Source organism: Cynocephalus volans, chromosome 10, assembly GCF_027409185.1.
Source record: "Cynocephalus volans isolate mCynVol1 chromosome 10, mCynVol1.pri, whole genome shotgun sequence".
In the NCBI taxonomy this organism is placed as follows: domain Eukaryota; kingdom Metazoa; phylum Chordata; class Mammalia; order Dermoptera; family Cynocephalidae; genus Cynocephalus; species Cynocephalus volans.
In genome coordinates this window covers 93,304,549-93,322,357 of record NC_084469.1, presented here as the reverse complement: position 1 = coordinate 93,322,357, position 17,809 = coordinate 93,304,549, and the positions used below count along the sequence as shown (strand labels likewise).

General features: G+C 62.4%; 1 protein-coding gene across 1 annotated transcript; it reads left to right on the top strand.

Annotated features, from left to right (window-relative positions):
• The first annotated feature begins 337 nt into the window (after nucleotides 1–337).
• On the top strand, nucleotides 338–17,275 carry ABCA7 (ATP binding cassette subfamily A member 7). Its single transcript, XM_063111228.1, has 46 exons — nucleotides 338–403; nucleotides 488–581; nucleotides 806–947; nucleotides 1,042–1,154; nucleotides 1,291–1,367; nucleotides 1,749–1,829; nucleotides 2,058–2,268; nucleotides 2,351–2,490; nucleotides 2,695–2,811; nucleotides 2,967–3,134; nucleotides 3,470–3,699; nucleotides 3,940–4,116; nucleotides 4,496–4,718; nucleotides 4,847–5,068; nucleotides 5,145–5,346; nucleotides 5,600–5,710; nucleotides 5,901–6,072; nucleotides 6,351–6,482; nucleotides 6,586–6,725; nucleotides 6,924–7,061; nucleotides 7,224–7,408; nucleotides 7,495–7,567; nucleotides 7,947–8,149; nucleotides 8,407–8,455; nucleotides 8,667–8,771; nucleotides 8,845–8,999; nucleotides 9,236–9,360; nucleotides 9,445–9,543; nucleotides 9,735–9,989; nucleotides 10,208–10,240; nucleotides 10,374–10,551; nucleotides 10,639–10,808; nucleotides 11,184–11,361; nucleotides 11,593–11,708; nucleotides 11,996–12,140; nucleotides 12,226–12,349; nucleotides 12,904–13,033; nucleotides 13,106–13,226; nucleotides 13,314–13,376; nucleotides 14,288–14,394; nucleotides 14,637–14,778; nucleotides 15,634–15,768; nucleotides 15,846–15,949; nucleotides 16,265–16,357; nucleotides 16,786–17,026; nucleotides 17,126–17,275. The coding sequence occupies exons 1-46, from the start codon at nucleotides 338–340 to the stop codon at nucleotides 17,270–17,272; spliced, it is 6,432 nt and encodes a 2,143-aa protein (XP_062967298.1). The 3' UTR covers nucleotides 17,273–17,275.
• The last annotated feature ends 534 nt before the right edge of the window (nucleotides 17,276–17,809 follow it).

The following is a 17,809-nucleotide window of genomic DNA, read 5'->3' as shown; positions in this document are numbered from 1 at the left end:
GGTGGAGCCCGTGATGAAGCGCTGAGCCGAGGCTCCCACCCTAAGGATTCGAGGATGGTCCGTAACACCCCAGCCGTCAGCCTGCAGGGAGGGACAGCCCTGGCAGCCAATCGGATGCGAGGACGGCTTCGGGCCGGGCTCCCATTGGCTTACTCCACGGGTAGAGGAGAGTACCTCTATCAAGTGCCTACTGTTTACCTCGCTCTAAACAGAGCTTCCAGGAACCCTGCGCGGTGGGAGAGAGGAATGAGGTTCAGAGAGGGGCAGGGAGTTGCCCGCAGCTGCACAGCATGTCCTCAGCCTGACCCGTGTCCTGACCCCTCTGTCCAGTCCCACGATGGCCTTCTGGACACAGCTCATGTTGCTGCTTTGGAAGAATTTCATGTATCGTCGGAGACAGCCGGTAATGCCTGGGCGTGCAGGCCAGGGTGGGACGGGCCTGTGCCCCCAGCTGTCCCCCACTATAGCCCACCTACCCTACCCCCAGATCCAGCTCCTGGTCGAGTTGCTGTGGCCCCTCTTCCTCTTCTTCATCCTGGTGGCTGTGCGGCACTCCCACCCCCCATTAGAGCACCACGAATGTAAGCCCTCCAGGACCAGGCACTTTGGGGGGGCAATGGCTGGTAAATGGGTCGCCCTGTCCATAGAGGCTCCCAGTGAGTGGCAGGGAGCCTGGATCGGGCACCTAGTGCTGGTACTGAGAGTGAGCTCCGTCCCAAAAGGCCTGTGTTTGGTGGGGGGTGATCGGATGGTGGGGACCCAGGCAGGGCCAGTAGAGCCTCCAATGCCAGGTGTCTCCCAACAGGCCACTTTCCCAACAAGCCACTGCCATCGGCGGGTACCTTGCCCTGGCTCCAGGGCCTCATCTGCAATGTGAACAACACCTGCTTCCCGCAGCCGATGCCTGGGGAAGAGGCCGGGCTCCTAAACAACTTCAACGACTCCCTGTGAGCAAAGCACAATGGGTGCCACCAGCCAGTGGACTCGGGCTGTGGCAGTGCCCACCAGAGCCTCTGCCTCCTGCCCTCTCTCTGTCCCCAGGGTCTCCCGGCTCCTAGCTGATGCCCGCTCTGTGCTGGGGGGACCCAGTGCCCGCAGGACACTGGCTGGCCTGAGGAAGCTGATGCCCACGCTGAGAGCTGCACATAGCACAGGTGAGGAGGCTGGGGTCCCCTGGCAGGGCTGAGCTCTGAGCCTCAACTTGCCCAGCTTTGAAATGGGCACAGGGTGGGGGTGAGGTGTTTCGGGCCAAGGTTTCCCTAACCTTGTGGCTCTGCATTTCTCACCCAGCGTGGCATCAACTGAGCGAACAGCCACAGGAACAACGCTCACTAACCACTGAGTGGCTGGGGACGCTGCTGCGAGGGGTGAGGTGGTGGGGAGGTACTAGGCTGACTCTCCCTGCTGTGACACTACTACTCTCACTATTATGGGACACTATTGTTGGGAAGTCTGGGCAGTGCCCCATTCTAGACCAGCTGCCCGCCAGCCAGAGGCCTCTGATTGCAGTCACCAGGCCTTTGCCTGGGAGTGATGTTTCTTATCCTGTCTATGCCCAGACAGGTTGTGTCTGGCATGATGGTGAAGACTCTGGTCCATGAGACCTTGAACAAGTCCATACGCCTCTCAGAGCCTCATTTTCCTTTCTGTAAAATGGGGGCTATGATAGTAGGGACCACATGAGAACCTGACAGACCCCTCGTGAGTGCTCAGTCTAGGTCATTGTCATCCTGTTGCTTTCTCCCCAGGAATCCCTGGGGTCTGTGCTGGGTCAAGCCCGAGAGTCTGTGGGCAGCTTTGTGGAGGCAGCTGAGGACCTGGCCCAGGAGGTAAGAAGCCACCCATCCTCGACCCCAGCCAGGAAGTAAGAAGGGCAGACTGCCTGGATGTGGAGGCCACCGGACAGGTCCGGGCACTTCACTTTAGTAGGAAATCAGGGGCATTGGACAGAAAGAGAGGGAGAAGTTGTGCCTGGTGGGGTTCCCTGCCCTGGTTGAGGTTTGGAGGTGGCATCCTGCAGAAGGGAGACCGTAGTGCCCTCTGGCCATCCTTCATAGCTCCTGGCGCTGCCCAGCCTGGCACAGCTTCGGTCACTGCTGCAGAGACTCCGGGGGACAGGTGGCTCCCTGGAGTTAGTGTCAGAAGCCCTCTGCAGTGCCAGGGGGCCTAGCAGCCCAGGGGGCCCCTCTCTCAACTGGTACGAGGCCAGTGACCTGAGGGAGTTGCTGGGGCACGAGCCAGCGCCAGTCCTGCCAGACAGCGGTCTGAGTGAGTGACTGACCTCGGTTTCCCCATCTGGGAAGTGGGGCGGTGGGCATGAGGGTGGGGCCTCATAGCACCCCTACCCCAGACCCCGCCTGCTCTGAGCTGATGGGGGCCCTGGAAGACCACCCGCTGTCCAGCCTGCTCTGGAGGCGCCTGAAACCCCTGATCCTCGGGAAACTGCTGTTCGCACCCAACACACCTTTCACCCGGCAGGTCATGGCTCAGGTGAGAGGCACCCAGGTGAGGGCAGCCCCCAATTCCATCAGCCCAGGGTCAGGCCGGGCTGGAGGGTTTTGAAGAAGGAGTTTGTCAGACGGCAGAGGGAACAGCATGTGCAAAGGCTCAGAGGCACAGATGGGAGCAAGGTGGAGCGGCAGGGGCCTCAGGAGCGGAGAGCCAGGATTGAGTTCGTCACCTGCCTCCCTGCAGGTGAACCGGACCTTCGAGGAGCTGGCTCTGCTCAGGGATGTCCAGGAGGTCTGGGAGGTGCTGGGACCCCATATCTTCACCTTCATGAACGACAGTGTGAATGTGGCCATGCTGCAGGTGGGGCCAGGATGGAGGCTGGGCATGGGGGGGTCCCATTCCGGGCGAGGGTATGCAGGTAGGAGTTGGGATCCATGGTGGGGAGGGCAGACAGGCCACCAAGGCTGGGAAGCGGGGCCAGAGGCAGACCCCCTCCTTCACATGCCACCCCTCAGAAGCTCCTGCAAATGCACGATGAAGGGAGGAGGCGGCCAGGACCTGGAAGCCAGGACCGGGCCAAGGCCCTTCGATCTTTTCTGGACCCCAGCGAGGGCGGCTACAGCTGGCAGGAAGCCTATGCTGATGTGGAACGTCTGGTGGGTGTGCTGGGCCGTGTGATGCAGGTGAGGGACTGTCCACTTGGGTTCTCTGAGGGCGGAGGCAGGACTCAACCTGGTGATCCGAGGGGGAGGTGAGACCTCCCCTGGGGACGCAAAAGGGAGACATTCTGGGCCTTGTAGAGGTCTGAGCGGGGAGCTGGCCTGCTGTTCAGGGGTCATAAGGGGGACATGGCCCACTTTGTAGAGGTCTGACAGGGGAGCCAGTCCCGCTCTGGGGGTGGCAAGGGGGGAACCACAGCCCAGCCCCTAGGTCCAGGAAGAGGAGCCCACGGGTCTCAAGGGGCAGACAGACCCCAGCCCCTCGGACTCGGACTCGGCCCCCTCACCTCCCTCCCTAGTGCGTGTCCCTGGACAAGCTGGAAGCAGCGCCCTCGGAGGTGGCCCTGGTGTCGCGGGCCCTACAACTGCTCTCTGAGCGCCGCTTTTGGGCCGGCGTTGTGTTCCTGGGGCCCGAGGAGCCCCCGGACCCCGCAGAGCGCCCAGCCCCAGGCGTGGGGCCCGGCCACGTGCGTGTGAAGATCCGCATGGACATTGACGACGTCACGCGCACCAATAAGATCAGAGACAGGTGGGGGCGGGGCCCAGAGCATGGGGGGCGGGCCCAGGAGCACCAGCCCGTCGGAAGCCGAGATAGACGGAACTGGGCGGTACCGACGAAGGCGTGGTGGGCGGAGCCCGAGGCCCTTTCTGCCAATGGGGCCTGCGGTGGGCGGGGTCTGTGCACGTGGGGACGGGGCCAGGCGCGCGATTGAGCCCGCGGAGTGATGGGCAGGGCCCTCTCCAGCCGACCACCACGCCCCTCTCGTAGGTTTTGGGACCCGGGCCCAGCCGCGGATCCCCTGACCGACCTGCGCTACGTGTGGGGCGGCTTCGTGTACCTGCAGGACCTGCTGGAGCGTGCAGCGGTGCGCGTGCTCAGCGGCGCCGTCCCCCGCGCGGGCCTCTACCTGCAGCAGATGCCCTACCCGTGCTACGTGGACGACGCGTGAGCGCCGCGCTCCCTCCCCGCTCGCTCCCCCAGCCGCCAGGCCCTGGGTCTTAGGGTGGGGCCCTGGCTCGGTCTGGAACATTCATGCAGTCAAGGCTGCCAACCGCTGGTTCAGTTAGAGGGACCATTCCATGTGACCCGTAGCGGGAGAAGCAGAAGCAGGGGTCCCGGAGGGTCTAGGGTCTCCAGGCGCAGGTGTCCCTGTTCTGACATCTGGGACCCCGAGGCTGGATCAGGGTTCCGAGGATAAGGGAATCGCCACGGCAGGCTGAGCCTTGAGATTCCGGGGCACCAGCCGTGGTGCCAGATGGCGGGAAGGGGGGTCTGGGGGGCTGTGCAGGGCATCTGGCTCCACCCCAGCTGTCCCCCGGCCCAGGTTCCTGCGCGTGCTGAGCCGGTCGCTGCCGCTCTTCCTGACGCTGGCCTGGATCTACTCGGTGGCGCTGACGGTGAAGGCCGTGGTGCGCGAGAAGGAGACGCGCTTGCGCGACACGATGCGCGCCATGGGGCTCAGCCGCGCGGTGCTGTGGCTCGGCTGGTTCCTCAGCTGCCTCGGGCCCTTACTTCTCAGCGCCGCGCTCCTGGTGCTGGTGCTCAAGGTGGGCGCGCCTCGGCCTTCCCGGCTGCGGAATGGGCGCGCGGGAGGGTAATAGGAGGCGCCCAGCGTCGGTGCGCGCCCCCGGACACATCCAGGCGTCCGTCTCTGAGCTCCCTTCGCCTCCCACAGCTCGGAGACATCCTCCCCTACAGCCACCCGGCCGTGGTCTTCCTGTTCCTGGCGGCCTTCGCGGTGGCCACGGTGGTCCAGTGCTTCCTTCTAAGCGCCTTCTTCTCCCGTGCCAACCTGGCAGCCGCCTGCGGGGGTCTCGCTTACTTCGCGCTCTACCTGCCCTACGTGCTGTGCGTGGCCTGGCGGGACCGGCTGCCCGCGGGCGGCCGCATAGCCGCGGTGAGAGCCGGGTGGGGCCCGGCGGGGGACGTCACCAGCCATGGCAGCTCGCTGACTCGCCCGCCCCTGCCCGCAGAGCCTGCTGTCGCCCGTGGCCTTCGGCTTCGGCTGCGAGAGCCTGGCGCTGCTGGAGGAGCAGGGCCAGGGCGCGCAGTGGCACAATGTGGGCACCGGGCCCGCGGCCGACGTTTTCAACCTGGCCCAGGTCTCAGGCCTTCTGCTGCTGGACGCTGCGCTCTACGGCCTCGCCACCTGGTACCTGGAGGCCGTGTGCCCAGGTGGGCCTTAGGGGGAGGGTCTCCGGGCCCGAACGCACCCGGGCACGGAAAGCTGGGCTGAGGGCAGGGCCTCGGGGCCACGTGGCACCTGGAGGCCGGTTCCGCCGCGGAGAGGGTGGGGCTCTTTGGCACACGCGCACAGGTGGCAGCATGGGGGGCGGGGCCTGAGACAGGCAGGTGGGGTTTTCTGGCCACCTCCGTACCCTGATTCCAGGGGAATGGGCTCCAGGATAACTGAGCGCTGCCCCCGCAGGCCAGTACGGAATCCCCGAGCCGTGGAATTTTCCCTTCCGGAGGAGCTACTGGTGCGGGCCTCGGCTCCCCAAGGGTCCCGCCCCGCCCCCTGCCGCTCAGGACCCAAAGGGTGAGGCCGGGCAAGCCTTCCTCATTTGGAACGCCCCCAAACCCCCACAAAAAAACCCAGGTTCTGCAGATCCCAATCCCCTGGACCCCCCAGTTCCCCAGACCCCCCAGGTCCCGATTCCACAGACCAGTTCTGACGGTCTCCGTGGACCCCCAAGTGCTCCCACACTGAGTCTGCGCTCTCTCCGCAGTGCTGGTGGAAGAGGCGCCCCCCAGCCTGAGTCCCGGGGTCTCCATTCGCGGCCTGGAGAAGCGCTTTCCCGGCAGCCCGCAGCCAGCCTTGCGCGGGCTCAGCCTGGACTTCTACCAGGGCCACATCACCGCCTTCCTGGGCCACAATGGAGCCGGCAAGACGACCACACTGTGAGCGGCCGACCACTCCCCTTCCTTCCCTGGGGCCTCAGCTTCGCCATCTGTTCATTGCGGCATCTGGGGTCAGAAGGTTCCCATCGTAGTGAGGGGGAGACCCCAAGTGCACTTTGGGTGCACAGTAGGCAGATAAGTATTCCTTTGAGCCTCAGTTTCTCTCCTGTGAAATGGGGACATGACATCTTTTTGGGCTGGGTACACATAGGTGCCCTATAAGTGCTGTTGCCCCTTCTCTACGGAGGAGGGCTGCTCTGAGAACCCTGCACCCCCAGGTCCATCCTGAGCGGCCTCTTCCCACCCAGTGGGGGCTCTGCCTTCGTCCTGGGCCATAATGTCTGCACAAGCATGGAAGCCATCCGACCTCACCTGGGCGTCTGCCCCCAGTACAACGTGCTGTTTGACATGTGCGTCTTGGCGGGGCTGGAGTGTAGTGGCAGGAAGGGGCTGGGTGTCCTCTGGGACCCTGCCCGCTATGTTCGCCACTCTGTTTTTCACCTGCGGCCACAGGCTGACTGTGGATGAGCACATCTGGTTCTATGGGCGCTTGAAGGGTTTGAGTGCAGCGGCTGTGGGCCCAGAGCAGGACCGTCTGCTGCAGGACGTGGGGCTCCTCCCCAAGCGACATGTGCAGACCCGCCACCTCTCTGGTGAGCCCAGCCTGGGGAGGCCACCTTCACAGGACAGGGGGGCTGGGACTTTATCCCAAGGGTTGTAGGAAGCCAGGGGACAGATCTGCCAGGCACTGAGGTTCTCATTGGTAAGGAAGGGCAGCCCCTGGAGAGGTGGGCAGCCCTGCCCAAGGCTGGGCGGGTCATGCTGAGACCCCAATCCCTGTCCTCACCCAGGCGGGATGCAGCGGAAGCTGTCAGTGGCTATTGCCTTTGTGGGTGGCTCCCAGGTTGTCATTCTGGATGAGCCCACGGCTGGTGTGGACCCTGCTTCTCGCCGTGGCATTTGGGAGCTGCTGCTCAAATATCGAGAAGGTAAGAGTTGGAGGTGGCCTCAGGTTCTCTTGGAAGGAGGTGCTGGGGATGGGGTTTTGAGGGATGCAGAGGAGTTTGCTGCGTGGGGCAGGCAATTCCCAGCAGAAACCAAAGCTTAGACAAATACCTGATCGCACTTGCGGGTTGGGTCCTCATGACCAGGTCGCACACTGATCCTCTCCACCCACCACCTGGATGAGGCAGAGCTACTGGGAGACCGTGTGGCTGTGGTGGCAGGTGGCCGCTTGTGCTGCTGTGGCTCCCCACTCTTCCTGCGTCGCCACTTGGGCTCTGGCTACTACCTGACGCTGGTGAAGGGTCCCCCACCTCTGACCACCAGTGATAAGGTTAGGGCTGGCCTTCTCCTGATCCCTGACCCCCACAGCTCTCTCCAGCCCAATGGCCATGCTAATTGGCATCCCTCTGCCTGCAGGATGACACCAACTTGGAGGACAGTGTGGACACCAGGCAGGAAAGGGAGCCTGGCAGTCAGGGCAGCACAGTTGGTGAGGGATGGGGTGGAAGACCCAGAAGGAAGGGGCAGTGGGGCGGCTGGTGGCTTAATTCAGGGCTACAGGGTTTCAGAACCCCTGACCCCCAACCGTGGGCTGAGCCTAAACCATAACCCTGACCCTGAGTTGAGCTTGAACTGGGGCTCCTACCTTTAACCCAACCTGGGCTGAGCCCAGATATCCACCCACCCCTGATCTCTGACCCTGGTGCAAGATCTGCCCTTAAGTTCTTAACCCTGACCTCTGTCCAGAGGGACAGTCTCCTCATGGGTCACCCAAGCCTCTTTCCCAGGGATACAGGGCTGGGAGGGGCAGGCAGGATCTGGAGTTCCTGTATCTTCCAGGGCCTCTGAGGCATCCCCCATTCACCCAGGTACATCCCAGCTGCTGGCCCTGGTGCAGCGCTGGGTGCCTGGGGCGCAGCTGGTGGAGGAGTTGCCGCACCAAGTGGTGCTTGTGCTGCCCTACATGGGTGCCCTTGACGGCAGCTTTGCAGAGCTCTTCCGAGAGCTGGACAAGCAGCTGGGGGAGCTGAAGCTCACCGGCTACGGGATCTCGGACACCAGCCTTGAGGAGGTGTGGGAGCTGGGGGGTGGTTAGGTGGGGCCAGGGAGGGCTGCCTGGAGGGGGTAGTTTTGAAGGATGAATAGGAGTTTGTTTATTGACAGCTTGGCATTCCAGGGAGGATGCTGGCACGTGAGGAGGTTGGGAGGCACAGGAGTCCCTTGTGAGGAGGTCTGGGAGACACATGGTGTGTGGGAGGTGGGTGGCTCTGAGCCCCCAGCTCCCTCCTGTGGGTGTCCAGGCTCTGAGCCCCTGCTTTGTCTCTCCAGATCTTTCTGAAGGTGGTAGAGGACTGTGCCACAGACACAAACCTGGAAGGTGCGGCTGCAGCTCCCTGACCCCTGACCCGGACACTAGTCCAGAGTTGGACCTGACCTTGGGCCAAGTCCCGATCACTAGCCGAGTCTGGCCCAAGGCATAGTCTTGACCCCCATCCCCGATTCCTGACCTCCCACCTGTGACCCTTGATCTTGACCCTGACCCCAGGCCAAACACTAACCCCTGACTCTGACTACTGATGTCCCTGCAGATGGTAGTCGTGGGCAGCCCCTGTGCACAAGTATTGATGGCCAAGATGGGACCATGAGGTTCAAGATCCTGCCAGAGGCGTCAGCCCTGGAGGATGGGGAGCTGGGTGAGTCACCCTCCCTGCCATGGCCCCTGATGGTCCCCAACAGTGTGAGTGCTGACTCTGTCGTCCCCCGCAGCTGGGTCAACCCCAGAGACCCCAGCCCTGCAGGGCTCTGGACCAGACACCGCAGGCCGGGTGCAGGGCTGGGCACTGACGCATCAGCAGCTCCGGGCCCTGCTTCTCAAGCGCTTTCTGCTTGCCCGTCGCAGCCGCCGTGGTCTGTTCGTGCAGGTGAGGAGGGCCCAGCACCAGGGAGGGCACATGGGAGTCCCAAGGTGCCTGTTCTCCACCCTGGCCATCCACTCAGTGGCCTAATTTAACTGCTTAACTCCATGCGTATCCCCAAGCCTGAACACATTTATTGAGGGCACTGGGGAGCCATGGATGGTTCTAGAGCAGGAGCAAGGAAGGGTACAAGCAAGGTTGGTGGCTGGGTAGAGGCTGCAGCTGATGGCCTGGTTTTCCAGATCGTGCTGCCTGCCCTCTTTGTTGGCCTGGCTCTGGTGTTCAGCCTCATCGTGCCTCCGTTCGGGCACTACCCAGCTCTGCGACTCAGTCCCACCATGTATGGTGCCCAGGTGTCCTTCTTCAGGTGGGTGCACAGAAGAGGAGGCTGGTGGCGGGATGTCTAGGGACCTGTGGGCACAGCCTGATCATGACCCTCCCCCCCACACAGTGAGGACGCCCCGGGGGACCCTGAACGTGCCCGCCTGCTGGAGGCGCTGCTGGAGGAGGCAGGACTGGAGGAGCCCTACCTGCCAAACAGCTCCAACAGGTGAGGGATCACCAAGCCTGGACCTTGCCCCGCTCTGGCCTCAGTTTCCCCATCTGGGATCTGGCCATGGGCCTCCGGGGGCACCTGGAACATCCCCTGTGCCTAGCTGGAAGCCTCCAGAAGCTGGGTCCCCACAGCCCTGCACCTTGACCCTGCAGGGCTCCTGAGCAGGAGCAGCCTGCTGTACGCCAGTTCTCAGTGCCTGAGGTTCCTGAAGACATGGCCAAGGTCTTGGCCAGTGGCAACTGGACACCAGCATCTCCATCCCCCGCCTGCCAGTGCAGCCAGCCCGGTGCCCGCCGCCTGCTTCCTGACTGCCCTGCTGGGGCTGGTGGCCTTCCACCACCCCAGACAGTGACCAGCTCGGGGGAAGTGGTTCAGAACCTGACTGGGCGGAACCTGTCTGATTTCCTCGTTAAGACCTACCCGAGCCTGGTGCGCCAGGGGTGAGCCGCTGCCCCAGGACTGTTTGCCCGGCTATAGCATGGGTCCTTGGATTGTGGGTGGGTGTCTGGTCCCAAAGGAGGTGGGGGAGGGAGCGGATGCCCAGCCTGCTGCCCTCCATGCCTCATGTCTTTCTGTTACTCACCCTTGACAGTCCCAACATCTCTCCCTGTCTCTCTCTGTCTCTGCCTGTGTCTCTGTCTTTCTGTCTCTCCCACAGCCTGAAGACTAAGAAGTGGGTAAATGAGGTCAGGTGAGGAGGGGCCCAGCTTGGGGTCTCCTGCCCTGGGTTCGTTCCCACGCCCTCTGCCTGCCCACTGGGACCTCTCTCCATCCCACCCTCCCCAGCCCTCAGATGCCCTCTGCCTGCCCTCACCACCCCACAGGTATGGGGGCTTCTCGCTGGGGGGCCGAGACCCAGGCCTGCCCTCGGGACATGAGGTGGCCCAATCAGTGGAGGAGCTGCGGGCACTGCTGAGCCCCCAGCCTGGGGAGGCCCTTGACCGTGTCCTAAACAACCTCACAGTGTGGGCTCATGGCCTGGATGCTCAGGACAGCCTCAAGGTGGGAACTGGGGGTGGCAGGAAGGTGGCCAGTCAGGGCCAGGTCTGACCCCATCGCCCTGACCCTGTGACCCTGACTCCACCCCAGATCTGGTTCAACAACAAGGGCTGGCACGCCATGGTGGCCTTTGTCAACCGAGCCAACAATGCACTCCTACGTGCTCACCTGCCCCCTGGTTCTGACGGCCATGCCTACAGCATCACCACGCTCAACCACCCACTCAACCTCACCAAGGAGCAGTTGTCCGAGGCCACACTGTGAGTTCCTCTGCCCTGCGTGTCCTCCCCTGCCTCAGTCTCTGTTGTTTTGGGTGATGGGAGCTAGATTTTATGTCTGCCCCTCTCTTGTGTAAATGGGGAATAGGAACTGCCCCCCTCTGCTCACTGCACAAGGTAATGAGACATCATCAGGCTCAATGAGCTCCAGGCTCCCCCAACAGCCTCCACATTCTCATCCTACCAACCTTTATCTTACCAGAGACCTGTACAACCTCTCCTGTATAACAATTCAGCCACCCTCATCCCTAAATGGCCCACACCATCTCTCCCACCAGTGACCACCCCGGTAGACCTTTGTCCCATCAATGGCATGCTCAGCTCTGCTCTGAGCAGCCTTCATACCCTCACCCCCAGGATGGCCTCCTCAGTGGATGTCCTCGTCTCCATCTGTGTGGTCTTTGCCATGTCATTCGTCCCAGCCAGCTTCACTCTTGTCCTCATTGAGGAGCGTGTCACCCGAGCCAAGCACCTGCAGCTCGTGGGGGGCCTGTCGCCCACCCTCTACTGGCTTGGCAACTTTCTGTGGGACTTGGTACAGGGGCTGCCTGGAAGGGTGGGGGCCCAACTGCTGCTTGCTACTATCCCTTCTGGCTCCTTCTGGGTAGGCGCTTGTCCAAGATGACCTGGGTGAGGTCTTGGGGATGTGGGAGACCTCATGACCTCCTACCCAAAAAGCAGGGGGGTCAAGGGTGGGGTATAAGGGCTGAGGGTGGCAGTCCCTGCCTCTTCACACCGATAAAAATAACTACCATCTCCAATGCAGTGTAACTACTTGGTGCCAGCATGCATCGTGGTTCTCATCTTTCTGGCCTTTCAGCAAAGAGCGTATGTGGCCCCTGCCAACCTGCCTGCCCTCCTGCTGTTGCTACTACTGTATGGGTGAGACCCCCAGTCCCTCAGGGCCTATTCTTAATTCCCCCTACTCACTTACTGCTGTTGAGGGAGGTGGGACTCTGAAGCAGCTCCTGAGGAGAGGATATGGTGATTTGAGGGGACCCCAAATGCGATGTAATTCAGTGGTGTGCCAAGGTGGCCTTAAAAGCTCATCTTATCCTGATTGACATTAATAGAGGCCTAAGGCATAGAAAATGGGAAGGGAGGTCTGAATTCCTCTCCGGGCTGCTTGGTCTGAGTAGTTACCCCAGTAACTTCTATTGCCCCCTCAGCTGGTCGATCACACCGCTCATGTACCCAGCCTCCTTCTTCTTCTCCGTGCCCAGCACAGCCTATGTGGTGCTCACCTGTATCAACCTCTTTATTGGCATCAATTGTAGCATGGCCACCTTCGTGCTTGAGCTCTTCTCTGATAAGGTGGGATGTGGTGAGACCCGGGCTTGAGCTGGGTTGGGGCATCAGCTTTAGCCCCTGACCCACCTCTTTTCTTGACCTTGAGCAGAAGTTGCAGGAGGTGAGCCGGATCCTGAAACAGGTTTTCCTTATCTTCCCTCACTTCTGCCTGGGCCGGGGGCTCATTGACATGGTGCGGAATCAGGCCATGGCTGATGCCTTTGAGCGCTTGGGTGAGAATTTTTAGCTTAGTGGGGCCATGGCTACAGACAACCAGCACCCTTGAAGTGCTACCCTAGAGTCAGTTATATAGAGTGGGGAAAAACAGCCTTCAGAGAGAGAACCAGAGGCTTTAGGTGGCTCCAAGTTTGGAAGGAGTTAGAGGTACAAAAAAAACAGCCATAAAGACTAATTTTAAGGGCCAGCCCGTGGCTCACTCAGGAGAGTGTGGTGCTGAGAACACCAAGGCCCCCAGTTCAGATCCCATATAGGGATGGCTGGTTAGCTCACTGGTTGAGCGTGGAGTTGACAACACCAAGCCAAGGGTTAAGATCCCCTTACCAGTCATCTTTAAAAAAAAAAAAAGACTAATTTTATCTTGGATTACATCACAAGAGCTCTAAGGCCCTACATAATGGAAATGGTGTTACCTCTGTTTTCTATGCCGATCAGACACCTGCTGAGTGGTCTATTCAGTTACTGGTCATTTCTCTTAAAAATCCAGGGTGACCTGGATGGAGAGGGGGCTAGAAACCAAGCCCTCAGTCCCTTCTTCCTATCCTCACAGGAAGCAGGCAGTTCCAGTCACCCCTGCGCTGGGAGGTGGTCGGCAAGAACCTCTTGGCCATGATGGTACAGGGGCCCCTCTTCCTCCTCTTCACACTCCTGCTGCAGCATCGCAACCACCTTCTGCCACAGTTAGTGGAGACCAGGGGGAGGATGGCAGGGCCATGGACCTACTTTGGGCCCACTCATGTGTCTGTCCCCAGACTCAAGCTGAGACCACTGCCACCCCTCAGGGAGGAAGATGACGACGTGGCCCATGAGCGGGAGCGGGTGGTCCGAGGGGACACCCATGGGGACGTGTTGGTGCTGAGTGATTTGACCAAGGTAGGTGTGACCTGGCAGAGCGTAGGTGTGTGTGGGGGGAGTCCCACTGGCTAACCCACTGTTCTCAGGGATTTGCACCCCTCCCAGGTGTACCGTGGGCAGAGGATGCCAGCAGTTGATCGCTTGTGCCTGGGGATTCCCCCTGGTGAGGTGAGTCCAGGGTGGAGGCCCTGGTGTAGGGGCAATGAGAGGCTGCCCTACTGTGTGCCTACTGCCATTTACTGAGCACCTTCTGCATGCCCTCTGCCCTTTACTGAGTACCTACTGCCCTTTATAGAGCACCCATCACCTTTTATTGAGTACCTACTGGGTGCCAATATTTGAGCTCCTATTTTGAGCCAACGAACGCTTGTTTACTTATGGCTCACTTACATTTACTGAGCACCCACTGTGCTCACCAAAGGTGTACTGAATACCACCTTTGTGCCAATCAGCTTTTGTCAAGCACCAACAGCATTTATCAAGCCCCTATTGTATACACATCTGTATCAAGCGCTTGCTCCCAACCAATATTTATTAGGTACCTGCTTTGCACCAGTTCACATTCAAGCACCCACTATGTACATACTTATTTGTTGTGTGCCACTTACTGGCCACCTACCAGGGACCAGTCCACTCATGCAAACATGTTATGTGTTAGTGTAATTGCAGTCCTTCTTTACCAAGCAACTACTGTGTGCTAGCCAAGCTCTCCACTTTGGGCTGACTGTGCACCCAGCCTGAGTGAGTACTGGGTGTCTTTGTTCATTAGATATCCACTGAGTGCCAGGACACATTTGGAAATCTCATGCCCTGATATTTTTTGAGCACCTGTTGTGTATGACTTTTATACGCTACCTAATGTGTACTAGGATTTATTAAATACATCCTGTGTGCCCAAAGCCATTCCCTGCTAAGCGACAGCTTTAAGCCTCCCCACATACCTCACCATCTGTCCCAGGGCTTCCCCTTGCCCCCAGCCCTCCATACCAAAAGTCAGAAACCCAGCCCCACTGGGAATCAGAGGCACTGGCACAAGGGCCTGGGACCTCATTGAACACCGTTTGGGGACATTACCGCAGTGTTTCGGGCTGCTGGGCATAAACGGAGCAGGGAAAACGTCCACTTTCCGCATGGTGACCGGGGACACGCTACCCAGCTGGGGCGAGGCCGTGCTGGCAGGCCACAGGTGAGGGGGCTTTGGGTGGGGGCGGGTGAGACCTGAAGTCTTGTTCTTCCCCATCCCCCGCTGTCCAGCACATGGACTGGGCCCGCTGCCCCCCTCACCAGCGTGAGACCCCTGTGGACCAGCCTCTGAGACACCCCTGTCCCTTACCAGAGTGGTCCTGGATGGGTTGGTCTTGAATCCCCTGTGTTTGCAATATGGCCTGGGACTAGCCAGTGCTCTGAGCCCCCTGTTCCCTCCCCCAGCGTGGCTCGGGAACCGGCCTCCGCGCACCGCTGCATGGGCTACTGTCCCCAATCGGAAGCTATCTTCGAGCTCCTGACGGGCCGCGAGCACCTGGAGCTGTTCGCGCGCCTGCGTGGAGTCCCCGAGGCCCAGGTGGCCCAGGTGAGCCCACCCCACCCCCACACTCTCCCTCCCCAAGCTGCCCCACCCCCGGCTTTCCCGGTCCCGCCTCACGCTCTCTCGCTCTTGGCTCCGCCCCTATTCCCACCCAGATCCTGCTTTGGGGTGTGGCCCCGCCCGCTCTTGCCCTGATTCCACCTCTGGCTTAGGGCTTCCCACCTTTCACACCCCTGTCCAACGGTCCACTTCTCACTCATTCTGGCCACCCCTAGGTTGCAGCCCGCCCCTTTCACTTCACCTTCCACCTGCATCCTTGTCCTACCTTTTCCCTCACTCTGGCCCCGCCCATCCTTTACTCTGACCCCGCCCATCCTTTACTCTGACCCCTCCCCATGCCCACCCTGGACCCACCCACATTTCTGACTCTCCCATCCCTCACTGACCCCGCCCCCTGCTCGCTCTGCCCCCCCCACGCACTCTGGCCCCACCCTTTGCTCACTCTGGCCTCACCCCTTGCTCACTCTGGCCCCTCCCTCCATTCACTCTGGCCCTGCCCCCTGCTCACTCTGGCCCCGCCCCCTGTCTGCTCTGGCCCCTCCCTCTGCTCACTCTGGCCCTGTCCCCTGCTCACTCTGGCCCCACCCCTGCCTGCTCTGGCCCCACCCCTGCCTGCTCTGGCCCCACCCCTTGCTCACTCTGGCCCCGCCCCTGTCTGCTCTGGCCCCTCCCTCCACTCTGGACCTGTCCCCTGCTCACTCTGGCCCCACCCCTTGCTCACTCTGGCCCCACCCCTGCTCACTCTGGCCCCACCCCCGCTCATTCTGACCCCGCCCCGTTTGCTCGGCCCTGCCCATACCTCACTGGCCCCGCCCCCGCGCATTCGGCCCCGCCCCGCAGACCGCGAGCGTGGGCCTGGCGCGCCTGGGGCTCCCACGGTTCGCGGACAGGCCCGCAGGCACCTACAGCGGAGGCAACAAGCGGAAGCTGGCAACAGCCGTGGCGCTAGTCGGGGACCCTGCCGTGGTCTTTCTGGTAAGCTGGGGCAGGCTGGGGTGGGGTGGGGCCTGGCAGGAGGCGGGCCAGGCTCGTGGCATAGCCCCTCTTCCCAGGACGAGCCCACCACAGGCATGGACCCCGGTGCGCGGCGCTTCCTCTGGAACAGCCTCCTGGCCGTGGTGCGGCGGGGCCGCTCCGTGGTGCTCACGTCGCACAGGTGAGCCCGTCGCCGGAAGCCCGGGCACTGGGCAGAGAGGTGGCGCGGGCCCCAGCGAGAGGCTGCCCAGTGCACAGGGCCATACCCAATGGGGCGCTCCTGACCCTGGGGGGACGTGGCTCCCAGGCCCTAGGGTGTGAGGACACGGCGGTGCTGCCCAGCCCCGGCAACAGAGGGGCCCGTGTCCGGCGGGAAATGTCCAGAGCAGAAGGGCGGCCCACGCCCGGAGAGCGAGGGTCCTCGGGCGCCGTGGCGCAGCGCGGGGCACGGGTGGGCCAGGCCTCGCAGCAGCCCGTGTCGCTGGCCTCCCGGCAGCATGGAGGAGTGTGAGGCGCTGTGCACGCGCCTGGCCATCATGGCGAACGGACGGTTCCGCTGCCTGGGCAGCGCGCGGCACCTCAAGAGCAGGTGCGGGGACACGACTAGGCGGACGGGGCGCGGATGGGCGACGGGGTGGCCGCTGGGGTTAGCTGCGGGCAGGACAAGGGCGGGACGGGCCGATCGCGCAGCTGAAGGACGGTCGGGTGAGTGGGCGGCGCCTGCGCCTGCGGCAGCTCCAGGAACGTGGGGGGCGGGGTCAAGAGTGTGACCGGGTCTAGGGGGACGCACGGGCAGAGACACGTGGGTTAAGAGCGGGCTCCATGGGGTGGTGGCCACAGTAGGTATGCGTGGGATTGGGGTGTCCTGTAGGGCCAGGAGAGGTGAGGGGGGTCCCTGGACACAGGTGGGCAGGGCTAGGTGAGTGGGCGTGGAGGGGCGAGGACAAGCCGGGGCGGGACCAGCGAGCCGGAGAGTGGCGTGGGCGTGACCGGCAGCCCCGGACCCGTCCACTGCAGATTCGGGGCCGGCCACACGCTGACGCTGCGGGTGCCCGCTCGACGGCCAGAGCCAGCAGCGGCCTTCGTGGCGGCGGCGTTCCCGGGGGCCGAGCTGCGCGAGGCGCACGGCGGCCGCCTGCGCTTCCAGCTGCCTCCGGGAGGGCGCTGCGCTCTGGCGCGCGTCTTTGGAGAGCTGGCGGCACACGGGGCGGAGCTCGGCGTGGAGGACTTCTCCGTGAGTCAGACCACGCTGGAGGAGGTGACCGCGGCACCGGGGCGGGGCCGGGGGACAGGAGCTGCGGGCCCGGCCCGTGAGCTGACCGCCCCTCCTGTTGCCTGTGGGCCGCCCACCCGCCAGGTGTTCCTGTACTTCTCCAAGGACCAGGGGGAGGACGAGGACGAGGAGGTGGCAGGAATGGGAGTGGACCCCGCGCCGGGTCCGCAGCGCCCCAAACGCATCAGCAGGTTCCTGGATGACCCCAGCACTGCGGAGACTGTGCTCTGAGACTTCCTCCCCTGCGGGGCCGGTGGGAGCCCTGGAGGTGGCAAAGGGTGGGTAGAGAGTGCGGGAGCCGGGACTCAGGCTCCCAGAAGCGCCGCTGCCCCAAAGGAAATAAAGAGAAGGCTGCAGAGAAGCCGCGATGGTGGGAGCGTGTGCGTGTGTCCATGCGCCAGGCTGTGTGCACACGTGTCTGGATACAGCCCTTTGCACGCAGAATGTGCGCGCGCGGGTTCGCGCACAGTGTTTGTAAGGCTTAGGTGAGGACACGTGCACAGCCGTCTGCACCCCCAGCTCTAGACGCCTCTGTGGTGAGCCCGAGAGTGGGCGTGCTAGTGTGAGGCTTCAGGAGAGCCTGGTCACCCCTACCCCCGCCCCTGCGTGCCCACACGGGTCTGGTGCCTAAGGGCGGTGCCTGTGATTGCCTGGCTCGGAAATGTCCCGAGCATCTTAGAGGAGCTCTGTGTCCTGGAGCACAGAAGCTCACCCACCAGCCCGCCCGCCCTCACCCCCTGATCCGGCTCTCAGAGCCAAGAGTGGGGG

Excerpts from the sequence above, each read along its gene's own strand:
- ABCA7 (XM_063111228.1), top strand. The coding sequence starts at position 338 with ATGGCCTTCTGGACACAGCTCATGTTGCTGCTTTGGAAGAATTTCATG. Across the intron at positions 4,117-4,495 it reads CCGTGCTACGTGGACGACGC|GTTCCTGCGCGTGCTGAGCC; the intron begins GTGAGCGCCGCG and ends CCCCCGGCCCAG. Across the intron at positions 12,141-12,225 it reads TTGAGCTCTTCTCTGATAAG|AAGTTGCAGGAGGTGAGCCG; the intron begins GTGGGATGTGGT and ends GACCTTGAGCAG.